Raw genomic sequence first — 26,984 nt, forward strand, 5'->3', positions numbered from 1 at the left:
GGAGATCTCCTCTGTCGTTGGGAAAAGTGGTGAGACGGTCCAGCAGGGCTCCACCGGTGGTGTTGTCGTGGCAGGTCGGCTCAGCTTCTCCCTCGTTGGATTCTTAGGTCCTGTGGCGACTTCTGAAGTTCCAGTCCCCCAAGCCCTGCTTTTATGCAGAAACCCCCCATTCACTCAGCCTAGCTGTCACTCAAACATGTAAAGTGGTGAGCTGGCCGGCTCACCACTTGGGCCAATCAGGACAGAGTGCGACTTGAGTTGCCTAGGCAACTCAGTCCACGGTGCCTAAATCCCCCTCCACCCCTCCTAAGTACCCCAGACAGAGTGGCACCACTTTGGAGGGCTTATGTGGAGAAGCCCGCCAAAAAGTGGAACAAAGGGTTCGACTTGGGTTGGAGTCACAGAAGAGAACACAAACGCCATTTTAGAACCGAGTTTTGGCAAAAAATACCAACCGGAGAATTAATATAAACCGGCGCTATGTTCGAGGCTATCGTAATTAAATAAATAAAGATAGTAGCCTCGAACAATGGGAAAATCCCATAGAGAAATATTCGTGGTTGAATATAAAAAGTAGTATCCACTGCCACCAGCCAAAACTCGATCAGGGGGGATGGAGACGTGCCCCCTCGACTAACAGACCCCGGGGCAATCGAATTGCCCCAGCCAGTACGTCCACAATATGATGGTTTGCACTGCTTCTGTTCAGAATGTAAGACTAGTAAAGTCAATGGTGACTTTACAGACCCTGGGAGACAGTAGTCAGTCCCAGGGTATGGAGTCTATACTGGGGAGTCACTATGACACCCCTGTGTTACTGCACTGAGGGTGCTGTGTAACACACATTACAAAAACCCATGAAGCCCTATGGAGTGAAAGACCCCATAGCCCATTAAACACATCTAGAGTCAAAGAAACACACTCGCATCATGCCCAAGAGTGAGGGTAAAAGAGTCTCACTCTTGGCAGGAGAAAAAAATAAACCCCAAAAATCCAGCAAAGCTGCTGGGGGGACTCACTAGGTTAGGAAATTCAGCCTAAACAGAGAATTCTCCCTAACAGCCACCAGCCATGTCGAAATGTTAAAAGAGCTAAACAATGCTCTAGGAGGTGCAGATAAAAAGGGTTAAGAGTTAACCCTTCCATCACTCCAGGTAAGATGGTGTGTACTGGATCTGTGGTTACATTTGACTAAGTAAAGTTAATGGTAACTTTACCCTTTTCCGAGGGACAGTAGTCATCTCAGAAATGGAGTCGGTGGGAAGTCAGAACGACAACCCTGTGTCACTGCACTGAAGGTGCTGGGTGACGCACACAAAGAAGGGGGCTACTGAAGTGGTGTACTTCACAGCTCACAATCATAAAAACAGGTAAAAGACACATAGCAAAATAGGTGTAAGAGTGGGGGAAAAGCTCACACTCTTACCAAGTGGAAAGAAATAACTCCAGAGATCCAGCAAAGCTGCTGAGGGACTCACTAGGTAAGGGAAATTAGCCATAGAATGGGAATTCTCCCTAACACACGTTCTGCGAGAAAAAAATACAACTGAGGCTAGGGGTGCCGTGCGTCCTATATATAACATCCGGTGCAGTCCACCCTCGACCGAGGCCCTTGAGGGACAGCGTATCGACGTCATTGACAAAGAACGCCTAAAAAGAATTCTGAGGCAGCAGAGCTGTGGTCATTACTGTCATAGATGTGGAATACTTCGAAGGAACATCCCTTCGAAAGAACGGTACCAGGTTAGATAAGTAACTTGTTCTTCTCCATACAGGATGCCAGGTGATTGGTCCCAGCATCTTCTGTCCATCTTCTTCCACGTGGGGATCTTCTTCTTCCGTCATCGGGTACAAGGGCTCTAATTGGCTATTTAGTTACACAATTATTTCATAGCTCTACAGTGCACCTGGTACCAAGGACATGAGCGAGGCGAATACTTTTGAGGCTGTGATAACTTCTCAGCACTATGTGAACCCCAGCTGCATCCCAGACACGTTGGCGCCTCCACAACTTTCCCTCCCTCAGCTTAAATGTGTTACCTTCCCCCTTGGCACCTCGCATCACACATCACATGAACTGATGGTGGGGACAGCCGTCACTGCTCTCTGATCTTCCTGATCGATCGGCCAATATACTGTTTTATGGCCTATGTCGAGGGTGGACAGTCTTGGGCTGGTCAGTGCACTCAAATGCTGGGTTCCTGGGCTCGGGGGTTCCTGGCCGATATGACTTAAGTATCTGGACTGGCGATGGCCTAAAGCCCCTACCCCCCTTCTCGTGGGATAACTCTTCAAAGATCAACTCCGGCCCTCTCTTGTCCTTGCAGGGCACATTCCTTCTGGGTTACATGCTCAGTGGCGCCAAACACCACTGAGTGTGCCCTAATAGTGTCACTGTGTTAAATCTTGCATCTAGATTGTATAAAATTTGTGCCCTAATAGCATCATTGTGCAGAATCTTACATCTAGACTGTGTTAAGTTTGAATTTAGAAAGTGCGCCCAAAATCATTTTCTGCCCTAATAGCGTAACTGTGTTGAATCTTGCATTTAGATTGTGTAAAAATTTGAATTTAGAAAGTGCGCCCAACACCACTGAGTGTGCCCTAATAGCATCACTGTTTTGAATCCTACATCTAGACTGTTTGAATTTAGAAAATGTGCCTAAAGCCGTCATTGTGTTAAAATCTTGCATCTAGATTGTGTGCCCAAAACACTGAGTATGCCTAATAAATCAACTGCCATCCCCTAAAAACCTTCCCTTGTTGAAGCTGCAATTACATAGCATCCCAACAACTTTGACTGTGCCCTAATAGTTTCACTGGCCTTTACGCAAGCTGCACTCCGTTGAACTTAACTCCAATAATAAGCTCCAACATCACTGTGTTTAATCTTCCATCTTGACTGTGTACCCAAATATTGATTGTGCACTAATAGCGTCACTGTGCTAAAGTTTGATCTTAGAAGTCACACTTTGCTGACTCTTCCATCTAAACTGTGAGCCCAACAACACTGAGTGGCCCCCAATAGCGTCACAGTGTTTAATCTTAGACCTAGACTGTATGCCCAAAACATAGAGTTCCTTATGAACTTCACTATGTCATCCCCTAGACACCTTTACTGTGTTGAAGGTTGAGTGTGCCCTAGTAACACCACTGTCTCGAAGTTTGTATTTAGTAAGTGTGCCCATCAACATTAGGTGTACCCTGACTGCGTGTTCCAACAACATCAAATGCGCAAAAATAACGCCACTGTGTAGAACTTAGTGTGCCCAACAAGCGTGTTGAATCCAAAGCGCATGCCAGGGTGATGTTACGACCAGAACGGATGTTACGGCCGGTGCGGATGTTACCGCTAGAGCGGATGTTGCTGATGCTGCGTATGTTGCTGATGCTGCGTATGTTGCATATGGTGCGTATGTTGCGTATGGTACGTATGCTACGGTTGGTGCGTATGTTACAGTTGGTGAGTATGTTACAGTTGATGCGTATGTTACAGTTGGTGCCTATGTCACGGCTGGTGCGGATGTTGTGGATGTTGCGGATGGGGCCGATGATACGGATGGTGCAGATGGTGCAGATGTTGCAGACGTTGCGGATGTTACGGCTGGGGCAGACGTTGCGGATGTTGCAGACGTTGCGAATGCAGTGTCGCGGATGCTACGGTTGTTACGGATGGTGCGGATGTATGCGGATGCCACAGTTGCCACAGATGGTGCGAACGCTGTGGATGGAGGTAACACCAGTTCACCAAGACGTTAACAAATATCTGTATCTCCTATATATGCTATGTACCTGTACCCATATTTATCTGTATCCCCTATATACCCTATCCATCATGCCACTTTACATGCGTATGTCGCTATGTACGTCCCACTGTCCTGCTCACGTGACTGGTCTTAGGCGTTCTTACTGATAACCACCACATTACACTACTATACTTACCCTCTTCTATACACCATCATTCAACAAGAACACAGCTTTACCCCTGATAATTCGGCCTAGCTGTTCACATATGAACATGACGGTGGGTGGTCATAATTTCGAAAAAAAAATGTCGACAGACAAAAATGTCGACAAAAAAATGTCGAAAAAAAAAATGTCGACTTTCGTTTTTTTAAATTATATATTTATTTTAGGGGTTCGGGAGTTAAAAAAAAAGGGAAAAATTAAAAAAAAAATTAAAAAAGGGGGGTTGGGGGGAATCCCCCCATTTTAAAAAAAAATGCATTGAAAAAAAAAGTCAGACATTTTTTTTTTCGACATTTTTTTTTCGATATTTTGACTTTCGACATTTTTGTTGTCGAAATTATCACTGTAAACCGAACATGACCCCACGAACACCTCATCACCCTAATAAAAACACAGCTAGCTGAAACACTTTCTGGCTAGTATAGGCGTTCCTCGGCCTAACACAGCCAGAACCCAGTCTGGGTGTCCACCCATCAGACTGAACACATCCAACTGATTTCTTCAGCACCACACCTATCGCTAAGAAGCAGCTACCATCCAACAGCTACACCAGCTGCACACATATCCAGCTCTCTCTCTCTCTCTCTCTCTGTTTCTCTTTCTCTTTCTCTCTCTTTCTCTTTTTCTCTCTTTTTCTCTCTCTCTTTCTCTTTCTACTGACTAGAACTACGGGTCCCGAGGGCGTTCAACCTACCAGCGCTTTGAGATCATACCAATGACACATAAGGCGCTATATAAATGCCAAGTAACATAACAATTGTCAGACTCAATGGATAACTCTCAATCTCCAATGAATTACCCTTCTGCAGGGCTGCCAGGGTTGCAAGAAGGAGACGCACATACACCCTTCTAACCTTTGGACGGGTTTTAAGCATACTGGCATAGCTGTGGCACTAAGCCTCAATTTGAAAATGGGGTCTAACTTCTAAAATGGAGTCTCATTCTGCACGTAATATTAGTACCAGGATTCACTACATTGCCACCACAATACAGCCTCTATGGGTGACCCACCTACATACTCGCAGCTCCCCTACATCTCCTTCCACTATCTCCTCTTCCTAAATCGCTGAGGGGCCTGGGACCGTTGCCCCTGCGCCCCAACACCGGTATAAACCCACTCTGATCTTCCCCGGGCATTCTTAAGAAAATTAAAGGATTGGGTCTGACGGATGCGTGGAGAATCCTACAGGAAGGTACTGCACTTTCTAGTCGCACGTACACCACACGTACTGACAGATAGTCCTTATTGGAGGAGAAGACATACACTATGATCAAAGAAGTATGACAATAGGGCAGATCTTGCTATCAGATCATGCGCCAGTAAGTTGCAGTATAGAGCTAGGGGATACTGAGAGGAGACATAAAACATGGAAATTGCCACCGGGGCTAGTACATGACCCAATCCTCTGGGAAGAAATGGCAGAGAGAATCACACAGTTCTTTGATGTAAATGACAAGTCAAGTACAGGGATGAAGTCAGGTGGGACGCTTTTAAGGCTTATGAAAGGGGTAAATTAATAGAATTTGCAGGAAAACTTAAGAAACTTAAAGCAAAACAAGAGGCAGAATGTGCATGCAAGGTGGCACAATTTGAGTAACTGCACAAACAGAAAGGTACACGCACACTATTGAGGCAACTACAGAGAACACACTCCCACCTGAAAGCCATGCAGCTGAATAGAGCGGAATTCAGTCTGCGACAGGTGCACCAGACATTATACTTAATGGGTAACAAACCAGAGTGTTTTCTGGCAAATCAGCTGAAAGCTAAAATTAAAGCAAGTCATAGATAAAAACAGGGAAAGGGGAATTGGTCAAAAAAGATAAACTGGAAGCTTTGAGAGTGTTTTATACCACGCTATATAGTGCAGAGCAGGGTGGTCAAGAAGCTGTGAAATCCTTCCTAGATAGAGTTTCTCTACCCAAGTTGACAGAACTCGAAGCAGAACTACTTGGTGCCCGATATCCACAGAGGAAGTCATGGATGCAATACATAATATAAAGGTTATGAAAGCCCCAGGACCAAATTGATTCCTCCCCATTTTTTATTAAACCTTTATGAATCAACTGACCCAGCCCCTGTCCTCCTTTTTCAATTACAATAAAGGAGCAGGCAGAGTTGCATCATCAATGGAACAGGCGATAATCAGCATTTTAAACACACTGGGTAGAGACCCAGCTCTATGTGGATCCTATAGACCCAAAGCTCCCCTGAATGTGGATGGCAAGCTGCATGCGTGGGTTTGAGCAAGTCGTTTGGAGGGGCTCCTCCCAAACTTAGTGGGGGAAGATCAGAGTGGGTTTATACCGGTGTTGGGGCGCAGGGGCAACGGTCCCAGGCCCCTCAGCGATTTAGGAAGAGGAGATAGTGGAAGGAGATGCCAGACCCATGCTGGAGAACAACAGTTACAGGTAAGTAACTTGTTCCTTAGTAAGCATTCAGCAAATCTTCGCTTATTTTTAAAGACTGTACAAGCTTCAAAAGCTTACCTGAATCCAAGCCGCTCTGGGGGAACTCTGTCTCCGGAACTTCTCATCCATCTGCAAGAGGGAAAAGACACTCCAGGTTAGCATGGAAACATCTAGAAGCTCTGCATACCGCGCTTACTCACCGCATTTCTTCTTCATAACCGGCATCCACGCTGAAAACGTCGCGGCACCTAAAAGACACAAAAAGAACTCAGTTCAATACAAATACGAAAGGGTCGCATCGCGCTCTCACTCACCTTCAGCGCTACTCATCTCAGCAGCACGTCGCTATCCCCGGACGCCGGCCATCATCTAAGGAAGGAAAGGAACGAAGTTAGAGAACCTGTTCAAAAGACTCATTATACTTACCTGTCGGACTCTTGCCAGTGAAATAACTAGGCAGCAACGAGCCCGCATCAATCAACGTGCCCCTGCGCTGAAAGCAGGACGGAGAGCACACTTTCCAAGAAAACAAGGTGAGCTGTGGATCAAAGGGAAGGGTTGGACCCCAGGGAAGAAGGGGTTCAAGCACACAGAGACAATAGGGAGTGGAAACTCTACCAATCTTGTGTTTCAGGCCCAGTCTCCAGCCGAGTAGACTCCAGGGAAGGGTTTGAGGTCGTAAGAGGTCAGAACAGGCTGAGTGACGTCCCCATGGATACCAGGTGAGCGTTACACTTGCCCTATAACTAAGATGGAAGTATCCTTGACTGTCAAACAAAATGAAAATACAGTACTAGTCAGTCCTTAGTCAAAATAAAATGGCCTTTACTAATACACATAATACCTGCCCTCTTTCTAATGTAATACATCTCTAAAGGGAATGTGTAATGCAAAAAAGGAAAATCAATGTTAAAAAAGAAATGTCAGTATGGCTGAGTAAACTCCCTTCCACACGTTTTGTAGCACGTGTAAGGTGGCACACTTGGACCTTGCGACACTCTCTGGCTTCGGACACAAGGATGCAGTTTGTTTCGTGGACCAGGGTTCACTTGGCCTTCCACGAAAAGTCAATAGTTTATCCGCTGGACCTCTCTGCTTTCTCTCACTCCAGCCCAGGTCAACTTTTGGCTTGTAATATAGTTCAACAAATGTTTGTTTCCTTCTGGTTACCACAATTCAGTACAGGTTTCGCTATGCCAGGCTCAAACCTTTCAATCATAATTTGTGGGGGGTTCCCTTCCCCAAAATTCAATCACACCTTCATAGGCTTCCCTCTGTCGGGCTCAAACCTTCTTTCAATTTCGCTGTTGAAGACTTTCGTAACTGCAAGGCTTTTTCTCTTACCTCGGCATGACCACTTCGACCTTCTTTCTTCAAACGTCACTTTTTCTCTCCTACACCAAAGCCTCTTGGTAAATGTAGTTTCGAGCACAGTGCTTATTTCAAAGTTCAAAGATAGCTCTCACATCCAGGTTTCCCTCTGCCAGGATTTATTTAATTATTTTTGGATTTGTAAAGCGCACTGCAGCCCTCTAGGCAACGAGGCGCTATAAGTATACTTAAGGAGGCTTGCTTGTGGGTTACAATAAGCGGCCCAATGTGTTAAGCTTAACAACATACAGTTATTTATACAGTTGAGTTACTGAGTACAATGTTCTACATCGGGATCATTTGGATCAAACCAAACAACAGTTTAAATCTTGCATCTCAGATTCTTTCTCTTCCCACCACTTCTACAGCATCCAGCATTTAACAGAGACTTTCAATTGGGCAATCTTCTTTTGCCGGACCACTCTTTTACTCTGTATCTTTAATTTACAGTTCTTTACAATGCTTTGCTTTCTCTCGCGTCTTATCAGCACATGTGCAACCTTCATTCGTCAGATACTGTTGCCATCAAAGTTTCATTTAACGCAGACCGGACTTTCATTCCTCTCATCAACTCACCGGCTGTGTTGATTCATTTTTGTCTTTCGCCCTTTGATCCTGAAGTCAAGGCTGATACCACAACTGCAGTTGCACCTGCGCAACTCTGCTGTTCACCCGGGAGGGTGGCTGGTATCCTTTAAACAGAAGAGGCTTGTCTCTTCTCTCCGCATGGGCTTCCTTGCGCAACCTTCAAGGCCCTTCGGAGGTAACGATCTCTCGCCGGGTGTCCAAGATTTCTCTGACCCTCGGTCTGTCGCTGTGGTCACCTGGTTCTCCATTGCCCTGGAAGAACTACTCCTTCTCGTGCCTCACCTTGCTCAGAGTGTGCAACAGTGTTCCACCTTTTAACCATGTGGGGAGAGCTAATAGGTACCAGGTGATTGTAATTAAGGTCAAGTGCCTGACCCTGCCTGATCTTATTAGTGGGACATGCTATGTTAATGAGATTTGTAACGCACACTATCACCCGAAGGCATGCTGGCGCGAGAATAGCACCAAAGGTGCGAGACATAACTGGGGACCTTAGAACAGCCATGTTTTCAAAGCTTTCCTGAATTTGAAATTATCTATTACGGCTCTCAGGTCAGCAGGTAGCTCATTCCAGAGCCGGCCGGCTGCATGAGAAAACGCTCGCTGACCGATGCGGGCCCTACTTATCTTTGGGATGGCCAGTAGTTTAGCATCTCCTGACCTCAAGGGTCTGCCTGGGACATACAGAGAGAACTTGTCCTAAAGATATTCAGGTCCTTGTTTAAAAAAAGCCTTGTGTACTAGACGCAGGGACTTGGATTGGACTCTTTCTGCCACCGGGAGCCAATGCAGTGCCAGTTGTCAATCATGTCCACATCATTAAATAATATACGGGTTCCTTCCTGTGGTTCACAGCATGCATGTTGTAGAATCTCTACTTTCTATGTCGTTTGCATTGCCTGGGGCAGGCATTCACACATATTCTGTGGCATGCCTTAACGGTCTAGTGTTTCTCTCAAGTAAGATACAATATGGCATTGGAGCCAAACCCCGCATTTAGTGGCTTCGAAACAATGAGCACCAGTGCAATTTTGTAACAATTGACTCTTAACAACTCAGGTGAGAGATTTTTCAAAATATATTCATAATATCCAATGTTCTTTCCCAGGGCTTAACAGGCATAACTTTGGTATGGCAAACAGTGTCATTCATTTAATTGTTGCCAATTGGCGCTACGTGCGAGAGGCATATTCTATCTGAAAGCACGCACCGCCCCCTTGTGTAAATTGCTGGGGCTGGCCAGTGTCAATTATGATTCTGAGAGACACTCGCGGGGGTCTAATTTTAAACAACTAAATGAATCCCTCTTTGGGGAAATTGACTGATCCTATGATGACAGGAAGCACATGGCCTGTATCCACTAAAAAAAATATTTTGAACAAAAACTGAACAGATGGGATTGGAGCATGAACTTTATTCATCTGGCCAAGTTAAGTGGATATGAGGCTGTGTCTCATGTTATCTATAGATATCGAAAGCCCCAGCCTTACCTGCTGTCATGCTCGGCACCAGAGGTGAGGCAGTTTATCTTAAGGCTACAGACAAATCAACTCTCTGTCCTGGCAATCACTGGCCTGCGTTTGAAGGTGCCGCGCGAGTCTATGTGTTGTTGAATATGTCAATCCGTAGGGGTGTTGGAATCAACAAGGCATGTCCTAACCCTTTGCCCCAAATTAGGACAATTATATATGTGTTCATTCGGGAAATGGGTCCACAACTACGAGTCAATAACTGAGATAGCTTTTTGGGATCTTTGTTTAAATTCCAAATCCCTGGAACTTCAGCTTGCACTCTTTAAAGTGTGGTCCTATGTTAAAACCTTGCTATCAGATTAAAACACGAATGGAAAGCGGCTATGGCCTGGCACCTGACTTGAGATTATGGAGAGGTCACCAATTACATACCGCAGGTGGAACTACCTCCTCACCCCCTACCCACCCTTGATTTATTAACCAACTTTAAGGCTTTCTATCATACTTGGTGAACATGTGTTTTGTAATGGTGTCTGATTTGAGGCTTGCCCTTTGGTATCTCTTAATAATAAGCTGTTGATGACATCTTCCCCGTGGACTGGAATTGCACAGACTGTGGAAAGTCCCATGTTTTATTGTGTTTGTGCTGTTCATGCTTTTATTGCTATTATTATTATTTTTATCCTGGACTTGATTGATCTTATTCCTATTGATCTGTTATTTATTGTCTAAATTGTTTGTTTGCTCGTTTGATTGCTACACTGATTTTATTGTCGTATTTGCATTTGTATTTGCCTGATTTCTATTTTGTACAGAGTGTTATTGTGACATAGGAATTTGTGTAAAATCCTAATTTAGGATTGTAAATATAATATTATGCCAATCTCCCCATCACTCATAAATAGAGTGCACTCTTAACAATCCCTATATGTGAGTGCAATTTCTTTGCATTTTGTGTTTATTAATCAGGTCCTTACCTACTGATGAGGTTACTGTTTCATCTAAGCACTTGAAATGTAAAATTGGCTCAATAGACTCAGAACTCTGCATAGGTGAGATGGCATACTTTTGCTATCCTACTTTAATTTAATATTGTTTAACTAGATATAGTGGGTAATAGAAATATATCCATCTACTAAAGTATTTAAATGTCTCTTCGATCTTATGTTGACATATGCAGATGCTACGCCAGTTTCAGCCAGTCGTTCAGTGATGAGGAAACATGTCACCATCTAGAACTGATATTCAGTATCCATTCAATTATTTCATTAACTGCAACCTGAATTGCCCCTGCTGAAAATACCTGCATTTCTGAGGGGATTGAAACATGTTGGGATGAGTATTAGACTTTTCAGGGTTTTGTGTAAACATTAACTGATCTGGTTGATGTCAGAAGTGTTAGTGACAGAAGAAGCACTGGGACTTGCACAAAAATATATTTTCACACACTTGTTCATGGTGATGTAATGAAATTGGAAATGTGCATTTTATTGTTCTGCATCACAATACATTGTTGTCACACACAATTATGATTACGATGTTGCTATGAATTAGACTTGTGGTTGCATTGTATTTATTTTTCATGTGTTCTGATATGCACTCATTGTTATTACGATGGTTGGTATGAGTAAGAGTTATCGTTTCATTGTATTTTTCTTTCATGTGTTCCAATATGCACTCATTGTAATTAATTTACAAATTACTGCATGTGCCAGAATTGTGGTAATGCTTGGTGTTTTGTCATTCACAGCTTTTTAAAGAGAAAAGTTTTTTGAATATTTATATCACTGAACAACATTTTCTATGTGTTTTATGTAAAATATCACTTAAAAGGGACATTTGTATTCATCACTTAGGTAAGGTGTAATCAGACTCTCCCCATTCATCTAAAGGTTTACACTATGGAGGTTTAGAGGTCTTATGTCATGTGTGCTTAATAGAACCACGCAATTTGTCATTCAAGTGACTTTCACCAGGTATTTGGTGGAACACTAGATACCTGGCAATACCACAGATTCTTAGGGATCCTGTTTGCAACATTACTAATTGCTAACTGGAATGTGCAGGCCTGGATGCAGCCTTCCTGCATGCCCTGATTACTGTGGAAACATAGTATGTGGACATCCGCGCACACCAGAGAATGTGTGGTTGAAAGGTAAATATGTAGAAAGACTATCTGCGATTTTTGTCTGCACCTGTCACAAGGACAATGATCACTTCAGTGGATTGAAATACCAGCACCATTCCAGATATATTTGCATGGTTGACTTAATGTGAATTGTCTTCTATACAGGTGTGCCTGCTTCATTTAAAGTTGTTTATATGACCAGATACATCTCCAGCTGTGCCAAATGATTCCTTGGCCAACCAGCTTAGGTCTGCCTCTTTGTTTCTGTGTTTCTGCTGTACATTTTGTTAACAAAACGTCAAGCAATGTATGTTCTTTTTCACATTGCAGTGTGCCAACTGTAAACCGTGACAGTGCAAAAAAGTGTACGCAATGTTTTTAGATATTGGTTTCTTTCCTACTTTGTTGCAGAAGTGAATGACAAGGTGGAAGATGGCATTCACCTTCCAATTATTTACGGGATTGGTAAGTACTTATTTCACATTTCAAGATGTTTGACGCTTTGACAACGGATGGTGCACAATTGCATTGGTTTTGATAAGAATGCTATTTGCACGATTTGCATTTTATCATTTATTTCCTCTATGTTGCAGCTTGCTGTGACTGAGATGTTCAAGTGGGATTTTTGTATTGCTCTGTTGTAGTAGTCTGCTGCAAAGGAAGCTCTGTGGGAGCCATTGAGTTGATAATTCCCTAGGACCCATTCACTTGTGTGTTGACTATTACTATGAAATCCCCGCCATCCTGCGTATTTGCTTACTGTGATAATAAAATAATATAGCAATTGCAAGATTTTCTTTTCTATCCACTCAGCAATTTCAAAATCAATACATGTTTTAAGTATATATAATTACTGGCATTTCTAACACGTAAGAACATAAAGAATATGTGGACAACACTTGAAGTATTCATAGCCACCCCCTCTGGAAATCCCAATAATGAGAGACACTAGAAAAAACAAGGAACCATACACTTATTAAATAAGGGTCAAGAAAGGGTCCCATTTGATGCCAGGTCTATCAGTCAGGGTGGCCTTAATCATTGCCCTTTTGTTTCACGCTTCCAGGGTCATTCAGTCAATCCGCTCTGGCTGTATAAGTTCAAAAGGCATGTATGCAGTCTTTCATAATCATCTGCCCAATGATAGCAAGGCCTAGATTCCACAATTTACTCTGGCGATTATTCACTTCTTTTGGGGATGTAGAGATCACCAATTCTACCTAATGTTATTGTGTTTAATATCGTTCTTGGCTGACATTTGCTTGGTCTCTTGGTGCTCTGGCATATCTGAAAGGGAGGGGGGATATGTGGTGTTAGTGGAGAAAGAGGTCAAATGCAATAGAGTTTTTCTCTTGTGTTGATGCGTGAAGTTCACAAGTACTATGCAGGGTTTGTTTGTAGGTAGTTTGTGTTGAGTGTTTGCAGTTGTATCTAGAGAGGAAACGTGTGTGCCCGTAGTGAGTGAATACCTTGGTCAGGACTGTGGCACGTGACATGGCTGAAGAGTTGTTGCCTTCTGATGTTTGGAGCCTGTCAGGCAGTGTTCACCCAGTGCGGGTGACTTAGCTGGTAGAATATAGTGGAATATACGATTTGAGCACGTTATTGCGGGTATAGTCATTGGAGACCTCCATGGGCCTTTGGGGCATCCATCTGCTATGGCTGCACCAACGCCCTGGTAGTGGTGCATGTTGGATAGGGTAATAGTGAGACCTGTTGAGGCACACCAAGAGGTCTATTGTTCCTGGCAGTGGGCAGTGCTGCCTTAAATCACAATGGAAAAAACAAGCAGGGGTCCTGGGAGTCCCTCTGCAGGACATTAGTCCCGGTTACGAGAGCCTTACCCTGAGTCTTCAGCTCACTTTCTTTCACAGAGAAGAAATATCCAAAACACATCCGTTTTTGTCCTGCCCTGGGGCAGTCCAGCACAGAAATTCTGGGCAATTCTCCTCTGAGCAAGAGTACCAACAGCAATCCCAGCCATGTGTTTCGGTCTGGTTGGGCCTCATCAGTAGGGTGGAGCTGTGCCTCTCTAAGAATATTGAGCAAGTGGTCCACGTCTGGATTCCTCTAGTAACTTAGGGTGAGACCCAAAGTTACTTAAATTATGCAAAAAACAAGGGGTGGTAAATCGCAATGAAGAAAGAATGAGGAAGCTATGCGGGAGCCAGCAGCAGTGGGTACCAAATACACATTGGGGTAAAATCACTCCATGGGTGGAATCCCAGGATGGATATCTAGGAACAGAACTACAATGGAACATATGGAGCAGAAATGCAGCAGGTGATTTACAGTCAGACATGGGAGAAAATTCACAGCAATGGTAGATTCAAATTGGGACCTCTAGGTGCAAAACTACTGTGGCACATACGAAAGCAAATTTCCACAGGACAGAGACCCAGTGGGACACCTAGAAACAGAAATGTCTTTGATATACTTTGGAGCAGAATGACAATGGGACACCAGGGAGAAAATGGTAGCATGACACATGGGAGCAAAATTAGAGTTGGGGAAATTGCTGTGTGTGAGACCTATGTAACTTATCTAGAGTAATCACCAAGACCTGATCAGTCACCTTCTGGGCCCTGTCCCAAATCTCCTTCAAGAGGGGGGGAGGGGCACACAACCGCTTCATGTGTACAAGGGAACCATTATTATCATATCTTCAGCACATGGGCGAGGAGGATCATCCCTCTTGTGCAGGCTTAGTGTGGTTATCAGTCTGATCAGGACCCCTGGCTAGGTGGTGCCACACTGCCACTTCTGGTCAGTGAGATGACCTACCACAGTTTGGCTGTTCCTGGTTGGGCCCACCCCCTTGTGCACTGCCCACTTACACTATGGGTGGTCGTAGATGTGTGCATCCCCCCACCCCAGCACAGCTGGCAGGTTGTTGGACTGCTTAAATCCCGATCCTGACCGGTCATTGTTGTCCCCACCCTTTTGCCTCCTGGCTCTTAATCTTCCCTACCTGGACTTGCTTACCCTGCCAACATGAGAGCACTGAAACGGTACACTGGCTATATTATGTGGCTCACCCTTTCCACAACCTCCTCCCTCATCCCAACTCCCAAGAGCAAACTGGGCCAGATATGTTTTGGGATTCTAGTATGCATCAATGTATTATTATGTATTCCCTGACGAAGACAGATTTTGGTGCAGCATGGAGGGTAGCTTCTGAGGGGAATCCAGGATTCCAAATGATTCACAGGCATTCACGGCTGGTGAATCTTTTCAGTGTAGAGCCCTAACTATTTTCCAAAATTAGTGCAAGTGACTGAGAGTAGCGAGGAAGCCCATGATAATGTTAGTCGGTTTGGGGGGGAGGGGATCCTCTGCTTGAGAAAATGTTTTAAATATGTGTAGAAATGGTGCCATATACAGCACCATTTTTGAGAAACATGGTGTAAAAAGCCATGCAATTGTTTTTCTAGGGTAATACATGAAAAAATCCTGTACATTCTATGTCACTAACAGTACACAGAAGCATTTTTATCATGAGGCTGCAGTCACAGCCCATCCATGCCAGTAATAGTCACTGTAGACCACTTCATAAAGCTGCAGCCACAATCTAAGCAAGTGTGGGTCACTAATATCACTATCATGAAGCTATGGATACAGTGTATGCTAGTAATGGTCATGGTCTGTAGCAAATCACTTGGGAAGACAAGGCCTGGTTAAGTAAGAAATAAAAGGGGGTGCATAATATAGAGCATTCAGCATGGAGGAGTTTGTGGAGTTTGGTCAGCTACTCCGTGAATTGCGAAGTGTCTTTATTAATACTGTTAAAAAAGGTTGATGAACCTGCAGCCTTATGTTTCCAACAAGATTGATTGTTCTTAATTATTTGTATTCTTGCAACTGCAAATTTGCATAATGTGCACAAAACTTGCCGCTCTCGCCCCACCGTACAAACACACGCATGCAATCTATTTACACTGCACACATATACCCAGGCAGGTAGCCCCCAACTCAATCACAGATATGCAAATACACGCTCCAACACTAAAATACACATACTACATGCACCAGGTAAAAAGTAACTCAAATGTCCTTTGCATGTAAACACATACACTATACATTACATCATTCAAGCACGCTTGCATACACAACAAACACATTTTTTTGTTTACTTACCTGTAGGCCTTCTCTTCTTGGAGCACGGAATGGAGCAGGCCAGCGCCGTGTGAACCAATTCAGCCAGTGGCATGCCACAAAGTAGTTAACATGGCGTGCTGGGCGCTACCTGGCAAATCACACAACTTGGTTGCTTGACAACATCTGGGCACTGCCAGAGAACACTGTCTGTGCGTTTAAAATAAATAAAAATGCAAAATGTAATGCAGGGACTCAATGCAACCAGTCAAAACCGGTACACCAACATACCAAAAAAAGAATACCTTACACTGCCTGAAACAGAAGTGGTGTACCAAGTAAATATGTACAGTTGGAGGGTATGGACTTGATTCTCCCCACTCTGTTCATCCGTGGCTGCAGTCCCCCTAGCTGCTCATGGGTGTCCTTACCCCATGCCTCCCTTGCCCACCATTTATTAATTCATAATGTAATTGAAATCCATTTCCGTGAAATGCAGTAACTTTGCCACACCACTATTGATGAAGAGGGAGAAACTGATCTTCAGACTTGCAACATTCAGATCTGTTACATGCAGGGAGAATGGGAGCAAAAAGAAGGGCACACTTGAGGGCCCACAGTACAACCATGGAAGACTGGTTACATTCCGATCAGGTAAGTGCAAGCGGAAGGGCAGCCAATAAGTGGAAAATGAAGGGAACACACAGGAACCCACAATACAACAACTTAAAGGAATCAAGTAGTTCACACATAAGGAACAAAAAGCATGATATAAAAGTAAGCCGGACAAGGAAGTAGAGGCAGCAGGGAATCCGTGATGTGTGAAAGGGACACACCAGAACCCAGCCATTCCTCAACAAGGGAAAAGTATGCAGACAAGGACCCCAGAAATGTGACTGTAGGCCTGAATAGAGAGCACACAGTCTGAGACTCAACGACCACTGAATGCTGTTACTGAGGCAGCACCACAGAATGCAGATAAGTGCAGGGTTCCGAGGCCAGAGACCAGGTTGGATGTGCACCTTGACCCCTAATAGATCCTGCAAGATGAAATGCTGGCCAGGGTAGGAGGAGGCAGGGTAGGATCTCACACTTATGGGTAACAACATTCCTTAAGGAGGAGAATATTCCAGACACAGGCATCAGCAGCACCAGGGGTTATGCCAGCCAAGCGTTATCTTCTTAGGACACCAGACAACTATACATTTTAAACTTCTTTTTATTTAGCTTGGCAGCACAGACATAGGCGAGCAACAAACTAAACAGGTACAATGCATTGGCAGTATAGATAATACAGGTATACAGGACCAACTTACAGTTTGATTATACACTTGGGAGATACACGCAGAGTGGGTGCGGGATTGGAGAGACAGCAGTTCAGGAAGGGGGACTAGAGTGAGGGGGGGTGGAAGCAGGGGATGTGGCTCCTGATGGAGTTTCCATAGCAGACATGTAGGATCGAAACTTAAGCCAAATGTCTCTGGGTCTCGAGTAAGTGGGCTGTATTAGGGACCAGGATTCCTTGGTGTCTGAAGCCCAGGTAACCGCCTTGAGCCATTGCGCGTGAGTGGGTGGTGTGGGCCGAAGCCAACAAAGTAGAATGGACCTCACTGCGAGTAACATGCAGAGGCCGGCCAGTTTTTTGGAGTCACGGCAGAGTTCGGGAAAGTCGTGGAAGAGACATCTCATTGGGGATGGAATGATAGGATGCTCAAGAATAGTTGACACGGTAGCACATACCAAATTCCAGAACTGGGCGAGGCGGGGACAGGACCAGATCATGTGAATATAGTCGGCAGTATCATAGCCACATCTAGGGCATCTTAGGGAGTGGTCATTAAGCATATGGTGGAGTCTGTTCGGGGTATAGTGATACCTGTGGAGTACCTTAAACTGGATTAATTTGAAGCGGGAGTTGAAGGACATCCTATGTATGTGTGCGCACATATGGGCCCAGCGTTCTTTGGTCACTTCCAGCTCAAGGTCATCTTCCCATGCGTATTTCAGTTTGGTGAATTCTGTGGTGGTCCTAGTTTGAACCATGGTATAGAGCCTGGATACTTTACCCCTCGTGGGCATGGGGGAGAGGTTAGCTCCGCAATTGCAGGGCCATCTGGCGGTATCGCTGGGAACATAGAATGTTTGCGTTTAAGGGTCTTTCGGAGAGATGAGTACTGAAGCCATATAGATGGGCCCTGTCTCAGGGATAGTGGGAGGTCTGGCCATTCAATGAAGTTGCCCTGCTCAAAGATGTCTCGGATCAACTCATATCCTGCCTCGGCCCATCGGCGCACTACGAGTGGTGGTACATGTGGGACCCCCGGAAGGAAGTTCCAGAGTGGGAGGTTACCGTGGAATGGATGGGCAGTGCCGAGTAATGTCCATACTTTTGTTAGGGCCAGGGACATACAGGTCACCGGGTCAAGTGAGCCAGGGACTGGGATAGAGGGATTTTTAAAAGGAGATACAGACCGGAGCTGGGAGCCAATATAAGGATTTCAAGACTGGATTGATGTGGTTACTGGGTCGGATGTCCAGAATGCATTGGCAATTATTTGCATCTGCAATTCCTTTTTTTGATTAAAAACTCATCATTTCTTGAACAATTGAATATTGAGCAATCGATTTCTTAATGCAAAATATTGTTACAACTTCATCAAAAATGTCACATACGGAAATTAAATGTACACAACCAAAGAGTGGTTATTAGGGTGCGCAGCTCACCCTGAAGGCTATTTAGCCTAGATCTCTTGTTCATTGATGCTGTTTTGCGTGCCCTGCACGCAGGCACTATACAGTGGGCTTCACTCCACTCATATTTTTATAGAGATTAATTGAAACTCCATCTTTAATTATTTAATCTAAGAAGAAACAAAGAGAAGTGGTGCCCACTCACCTAAGCAACCATGGCAGTTCTGCCAGTTTGGTGAAAAAACTGTTTGTTGAACTGGAAAGAATTATTGGTGAGAGCCATTTTTGTACACTATACAATTAATTCCTCTGATGCTCTCTAGGAAGTTCCCTGCCCAGGATTTCAGAGACAATTCTTGTGGCCTCCAGTTTGGGAATGTTTGTATGAAGTGACTGTTCCTGGTTGCCGGGAAGAAGTCCTGTTTGTCAATTTTCAAGTGCTCAGCCCAGTTAATAATTTGACTTGTGTCTTTGATGTACGGTTTCATTTTGGGGATGAATGGTCTTAAAAAAAAAAAGTCTGCATATTTTGATAGTGATTAAAGTAATGATCCAATACCAGAAGCAATTGGTCTGCCAGGGGGCCGCAATACAAATTAGTGTGTTTTTTTGGGTAAGGTGTAAAAGACCGGTGTGGAAGGTGCTGAAGGTGAAAAATTCCTTTTCTTGTTTACTAATCAGACCTTCATGATATGCCCCATCTATTTTCTCTGTTATGGTATTGGCTTTGTAGGACCAGATTGCAGGGGTTTATGACTTGTATTGTATTGAGTAATCTATGGCATTCATTGATGTATTTGGCCCTGTCAACTAACATCCAGGAGCTGTCCCTTGAGTCGTAGATAGTTGAAAACATTTTACTGCTCACCTACCCAACATCAGTTAGACTTCCTCAAGCTCTTTACATTTCTCATTTGAAAACAGATGACAGGCCCTTTCAAGACCGATCTCGGACCACAATTGAGTATGTCTCAATCCCAACTTCCCAACATCCGGCAGTTGACACCATAGGGAACTCAACTGTGAGGGCCAGGTAGATATTGCCTCATTAGAAAGTCCATCATTCCACAGGGACCACAATACCCCCACAGTAGGATGGTTCCAGATCTCCAGACTTGCATATTGTATTCAAAGGTAATTATACAAAACATTTTTTGTGAGGCCTACACAGAAACCCACATATTATTCAGGAAACTCGGATTTCATAGGTTCTTTGCCTAACCGTGCATAGTAGTGGTGGTTATTGGGAAAGGATTATATAATATTTTTCAGTTGGGAGATGTTATGCAGTAGACATGCAAAAATCAATGCACAATGAATGAATGTCCTGGAGCATTATCATAGAACTTTCTCCAGAGATGTACATATGGGTTCTTAAAGGCTTTTGGCTAACTGTTTCAGGAATATCTTTCAAGAGGCATCAATGAATTTTGGCAAGTGCCCTTGGAATGGGTTGGGGGAGGCGGGGTGATTTCCATCCATTGGACAATGTGCACATATTCAGCAAATTCTACAGACATTTCCTTGAAAACTTTCTCAGACAATAACTGAGTTTCTCTTTAATGGAAATTGCTACATAACTTCCAAGAGTTCTACAGAAACCTCCATAGAAGTTTTTCATATCATTTTCTGGGTCAAAAGATGGTCCACCCTATGAACATTTTTATTTTTTAGAATTTTTTTAGAGAGGCGATTGTATTAAAACGATTGCAAAGGTCAGAAGTGCAAATAGACCAAATGTCTTCCAATCTGTGGACAAAAGGTTGGTGTTCCTAAGGAAATAATGGATAAAATTTCCAGACAGGCAGGCGAGAAATAACTTCCTTAGGGTAAGGCTAAACCTACTACCAGTTGGGGAAGTGCTTGTACAGAGAAGACAAGAGGAAGACTCACAGAAATGATATAAAGTGTCTGAGAATCCCTTAAATCAGTCTCTGAGGCACTTGTTGATGGAATTTGAAGGCGCCTCGAACCTGAGATATTTGCTATTCAGGAAATATGTAAGAAATGATGATGGGTTGATCTCTGATTTTTTCTGGAACAGAATCCTCTCAGGACACGAAACTCTTCTGACATTTTCTGTGGTCGAATTTCTAAAACATTTTAGATTTATACATTAGGCCCTCTAATCCCCTTGTTAAAGGCCCCTCAAAATAAGATTGTGAGTAAGCATTGGAAAGACAGGATATTTAGCAATCATAAATAGCAGAAGGTATGATCAAGGTCTTCAAAAATGTTTATGGACAAATTTGGCTACAGACTTTGCTCTGCAGCTGCTGTATAGGTCAGCAGATTTGTTCATTGATACAAATTGTTTTATTGTTACGATTTGCATTTTTATGCTTTAATTTCTTGTTTTCATTTTGTAAAGGTTTTGTAAAACGAACACAAATAAATAAATAAATACATCTTTTTTTGAAATCCATAGATGAGATGATATGCCTGATTTTTACATGCAATATCTTGGAGATATTGCCATCAAAATTTTTCAATTTTTGAAGGGTTAAATAAAAGTATGGGAGACCCTCTACTGAAAACGAACATTGTTCAACTGGTTGTTGAAATGTATTCCAGTCAGGAGGGTCTAAAACCATGTTTTTTTTACTGTGTGCTTTACAAAGGTCAAATAACAATTTGCATATCAATCTGCTTCCACCCGTACGGAGTGTCAGTGTTCTAATGGGGTGCTAAATCTCTCTGTAATGTTAGTAATTGGGGAGGCAATAGTGCGGGCCAAGCCTTTATGACACGAGCAAAGTGATGCATTTACAGTGGGCAGTGCTGCCATTACCAGTCAAGTCAGTATGTTGCTCCTCTTTCACCTCACCAGGTGTTTATTGATATTAGCTACTTGGCAAAATATCCAGGGAGGGACAAAGATTTAGGTTTATTAAAAACAAAAAAGAAGCATTACACTCTGAGGAAAAAAGGCTAGGAGCATTACGTTTTCCCACAAGACTCTGGTGAGAGCAGTTTAGAATAGGAAAAGCCTCATTTCTTCTTTCACGGCAGCAGATGTGAGCCTGGTGAGGGATGGTGTGGTCTGTAGACAAGTGTTTTTAAATAATTCAAATACGGCAGGATCCAAGATGGCTGCCGGATCGTGAGGCTGCACATCTCTGCTCTCCGCTCCAGGCCATAACTAAAGGAGACAGAAGCAGGCGAATCAAAGCTACTAAAAAAGGTTATCTCGCCCCCAGAGTATGCGTGCGAGTTGCTGAAGTAGCTACATTCTCTGACGATGTCCCTCAACTGAATAGGGTTCGGACTGCGAGGTGAAGCAGAGTGGAGGAGGGCAGGTGCAAGAACCGACTGCCCGACAACCCCCCACAGTGGAACGCAGACTGGGAGGAGAGGAGGTAAACCAGCGGCCCGTCAGCTGAATTGGGCATGGATTGCGAGATGGAACGGAGAAGGGTAGGCGTGAGAATGAGCTGGCCGACAATCCCCCACAGTTGAAAAGCAGACTCGGCGGAGAGGAGATAAACCGGCAACCACACCGCGATAACAGCTGTCAGCAACGGCATAGAAAGTAGACCAGAGCAGCAGCGAGGAAGAGCAGCAAGGAGGAAATACGCTGCTTCGGACCCCGGAAGACCTGGAAGGTCGGAGCCGCGATGAGACAGAGCACACCCAGGGACACCAGAACAGAAGGTACGCTGTCGCATGTGAGCAAAGCTGAGACGGCACTGCGGAAACAAGAGATCCATGAAGCACGGAAGGTAGGAAGAAAGAAAAAACATTTGAGGCTAACACCTGCAGCACGCCGATTCCAGAGACTGAAGCAGGCACAGACAGGTGGTGTGTCATGTAACAGCCATAGTACCCCATGAAATTCTAAGTATGCAACGCGTGTGTTTTGTTTTAGGGATAAGCCTCCACACGGACGCCGAAGACTCAATCCTCCAAAACCGGAGAGTGCTTATTATAAGTCTGGAGCACACGCGGGTGAGAAGCTGGGATCGAACAAAGCAGAGGTGGCACATGTGAGGCTAAAGGGAAACGGAGGCCCATCTTAACAGAGTGGCGACATGGAGGGAGCAAAGAATAAAGAACTGCGGAAAGACATGGGAAATCCCCCTTTTTAAAGCACTGAAAATGTGACGTGCACACTAATTTACAAAAGGTGCTGGGAGAAACAAATAGTAAAGCACAGAGGGACAAGGGGTGGGCGGCGGTGAAGAAGGGGCAAAAGAAAGAAGCAACAGCACAGGCACCCTGACATATATCGCCCAGGAATACTGAATAACACAAACAGTAAGCACATCCCCCAACCCCCTCTGTACGGGGAGAGAGGTAGAACACCAGGGAACAGAACTGAAGAAGTGCATATGCATCATCTGCTACAGTTCACAGAATAAGGGGGAACAACTGCCAGACGCCAGGGACAAAATCGAGGAGTACTCCAGCAAGAGCAAAAAATAAAATAGATAGCACACAAGGAGGACAACTAGAACGCTGCTGGAGAAGACAGCAGGAAGACACACAGATATCAACGACGGAGAAGCAAACGGGGAGAAGAGACGGCCAAAAACCCCCACAACATGGCCTTAAACAACGAAGAATTGCAAGAGTGCCTGAAAGGAATGGAAAGCAGATGGAATTGTTTCAGGAACAGTTTGGGAAGATGAAAGAAGAGCTAAAACATTGTTTCAGGAAATCAGAAAAGATATCAATGATCTTGGGAACAGAGTAGATGGGACTGAGGACGGCCCATCGGAAATGTCGGAAGAGGTCAAGCAAAATAGTGTCCTACTTGAACAGATAGCACGAGCCACCCATAATTTGGAACTCCAGGCAGAGGACCTCGAGAACCGCTCGCAGCGGTCCAACATCACGATAAAAGGCCTGGTAGAATCTGTTCTAGATAGAGATCTCAAAGAGACCATGCAACAGTGCTTTAGTAGCTTATTGAATGGATCACAACCAGACGAAATAAGAATGGACCGAGTGCACAGAGGGGGGCCCAGGAAAAAAGACACGGGGCAAGACCCCGGGACGTCCTGGTTGCTCTGACCTCATACACTATGAAAGAGGAAATATTGAAAGCAGCACGTTCACAACAAAACCTAACAATAAATGGGTCCCAGATCCATTTATAACAAGACCTTGCATTAACCACACTACAGAAGAGGATGTCAATGTATCCATTCACGAAAGAATTGGTGGCCCAAAAGATTACCTACAATTGGACTTTCCCTTTTCGGACTCTTACTTATGTGAGTGGGCAAACACTGAATCACCTCATGCGAGGAAGGACTGACCCTGATGCACATGGAAGAAGGAGATGAACGAACGGACCACCTGACGAGAGCTAAATCCTCGGCTGAAGACACCAAAGGATGGGAATGGTGGATGGGCAGGGGCAAGAGGCGAGAAAGGGATGTAAAACTGACTGGCCCTTGAAAGAAATTAAGGGGGTAAACAGGATCAAGAACTTCAATGACAGATAAATGTGAGAAATATCGCGGGGGGGTAAGTAGTATTGAAGAGCGGGTAAATAATTCACTAGTCTAAGAGGGAATGAGCCCGGACGGAGAGGAGGAGGGGCTATCTTGAAAACCAAATCAGCGTATGGGAAATTCCCGGGTTGTATCGGACCCAACGCCCCCGAGTGACACCTGGAGGGGTCCAAAAAGACCCAGGTCATGGATGAGTAAAGGGAAAAGGAGTTGGGAAAGGGGGGAGGTGGGGTTGGGGAGGGTGTTTTGGGATTTGGGAATGGGTTTTGTATGGTACAAAGTGTTATTAGGTCCAATGGAAGTGAGGTTGAAAGCGGTAAGAAAGAGTAAATTTGTATCAAGTTTCCCTGAGCATGGCTGAAATGAATATTGTAACCTGGAACGTACAGGGTTTGAATATACCGACAAAACGCCTCTCGATTCTGGGGAGACTCATTGAACTCCAAGCGTCTATAGTGCTCCTCCAGGAGACGCATCTCCTCCCCAAGGATGAGCGGAGAATGTCACACAGAGCCTACCCCAAGCAATATTATGCTCTAGTGGGACAAAAAAGAGGGGGTTCACAATTTTAATAGGCACTAAAGTGGCCTTTAAAAAGCAATTTCTCTACTGGGTTCCTGAAGGAAGGGTCCTGGTTCTCAAGGGCTTACTAGGAGATCAGAAATTCACAATAATTGTGATTTATGCTCCTAATGAGAGGCAGGACCTCTTCCTGAAAAAAATACTTCAGAAAATGAGAAGCTAATGTGAAGGGGAGGTCATTGTTGGGGGGGGGGGACTTTAATTGTGTGATGGACCATATCCATATAAAACGCTTCCACCCACCCCTACAGACCAAAGGAATAGGCAGACACTGGGGAAATTATTTAGAGACCTAGAGGTCATGGATACATGGAGATTCTTTTATAATGAAGAAAGAGACTACACCCACTACTCCGCGGTACACAAAGGCTACTCAAGAATAGAAATTATGCTTGTCTCGTCAGCACTCGTACCCCAGGTGGTAAATATAAAAATTGGGGTTAAGTACCTATCCGACAATGCCCCAGTGGTATTACAAATTGAACCAAACAAAGGGACTCAGAAATACTGGAGACTGAATGAGCTTACCCTGAGGGACATTGCACTCAGAACACATATGGAGAAAGTAATTAACAATTTCTTTAACCAAAATTATAACGGGGAAACAGATTGGAAGATAGTTTGGGACGCAGAGAAAGCGGTAGTCCGGGGAGAATTTATATCCCAGTCCATGATTTATGTCAGGGGGAAGGCAGTAATAAGGAAAAGAATGGAAGGTGAAGTTAAGGAAGCGGTGGAAAATCACAAAAAAACATCAGACGCAAAAAACACTGAGGGTACTACGGAAGGTTAGGACACAGCTGGAAGCTCATGTGGCAGATTCCGCTGCACAAACCAAAATGAACACTAAACAAACATACTATACACAGGGAGGGAAAGCCAATCGATTCCATCGCCCAATTTAGGGATGAGCAAGATAAACCATGCACAGCAGAAGCTGACAAAATCAGAATCATGGAAAGATTCCACACGGATTTGCTGAAACCGGAGGGACTGGATCCCCTCCTTCACAATGGTAATAATCCTGAAACCTGGGAAAGATCCCTCCAGATTGTGCCAGCTATCGCTCTATTGCCTTACTAAATAGCGATGCTAAAGTACTTGCGGCCAGACTCATGAAGGTACTCCCAGATATAATCCATACAGATCAAGCGGGTTTCATTGTGGGAACACATACACAGGATAACACATACCGAGCCATAGACGAAATAGATTTGGGGACTAGAACAGGGCAAAAGTTTTCAATAGCGACTCTGGATGCTCGAAGAGCGTTCGACAGTCTAGATTGGGGATAACTGCGCAGGGTACTTGAGGCTTTTGGATGTGGGCCAGCATTTACTAAAATGATATTAACAAACTTCCAAATACCATCGACAAATTTCTTGGTTAATGGGCAAACCTCAGCACAGATTAAAATCTGCAGAGGTACGAGACAGGGATGCCTTCTCTCCCCCTTAATATTTGCTATGGCAATGGAACCTCTGGGGATCAGAATTATGCAAAACCTTGAAATTCAGGGGAGAATGAGTGGAAGAGAAACACTTAAACTTGCACTCTGTGGAAGATGTATTGTTATTTCTGAAAAACACCCAGACTTCGCTAGCTGGGGTGGATGGGTAGGTTACATGAATTTGCCATGGTTTCGGGATTCACCATAAATTATTCCAAGTCCAAACCCTTAAACATATCTGAACTTCCAGGAGACATTAGGAAATTAAGTAAGTAATACCCCCTGATATGGGAAGAGGAGAGTATAGAATACTTAGGGATACATTTAACGACAGGATATTAAGGACTACATGGGGCAACCATAATCCCATTGTGGAAACAGTTAAAGGAGGGACCTGCACAGATGGGACGCCCAGGACCTGTCCTGGTTCGCTCGCATAGCTGCGGTTAAAATGACTTTGCTCCCCCGACTACTGTACATGGTGAGCTCGATCCCAGTGGAAATACCATTGCGCATGCTTAAGTCATTACAGTCAGAGATTAGCTCCTTTATTTGGCAAAGCAAAAAACCTACGATACAAAAACATCTCGACATGCCCAACGCTTCTAGGGGGACTGGGGGTCCCCGATGTGTCAAGATATGTCTTGGCTGCTCTGATAGCGCCTATGCTGAAATGGGCTGCTGATGAAACACAAAAAGGATGGTGTCAGATAGAACAAAGAGTAATGACCATTCCCCTGAGAACTCTCCATGCCATGCGTACT

At 44.3% G+C, this 26,984-nt stretch overlaps 1 protein-coding gene across 2 annotated transcripts in view; it reads left to right on the top strand.

Annotated features, from left to right (window-relative positions):
* NTAN1 (N-terminal asparagine amidase) overlaps window positions 1–26,984 on the top strand; it is a 724,178-nt gene that overhangs the window by 491,915 nt on the left and 205,279 nt on the right. For both annotated transcript variants that reach the window (XM_069647129.1, XM_069647130.1), the window contains one exon: window positions 12,352–12,405. In XM_069647129.1, coding sequence (XP_069503230.1) covers window positions 12,352–12,405 — 54 coding nt within the window. The remainder of the gene's footprint in view (window positions 1–12,351; window positions 12,406–26,984) is intronic.

Source organism: Ambystoma mexicanum, chromosome 2q (genome assembly GCF_040938575.1).
Source record: "Ambystoma mexicanum isolate Mex_15411 chromosome 2q, UKY_AmexF1_1, whole genome shotgun sequence".
NCBI classification, from domain to species: Eukaryota; Metazoa; Chordata; class Amphibia; order Caudata; family Ambystomatidae; genus Ambystoma; species Ambystoma mexicanum.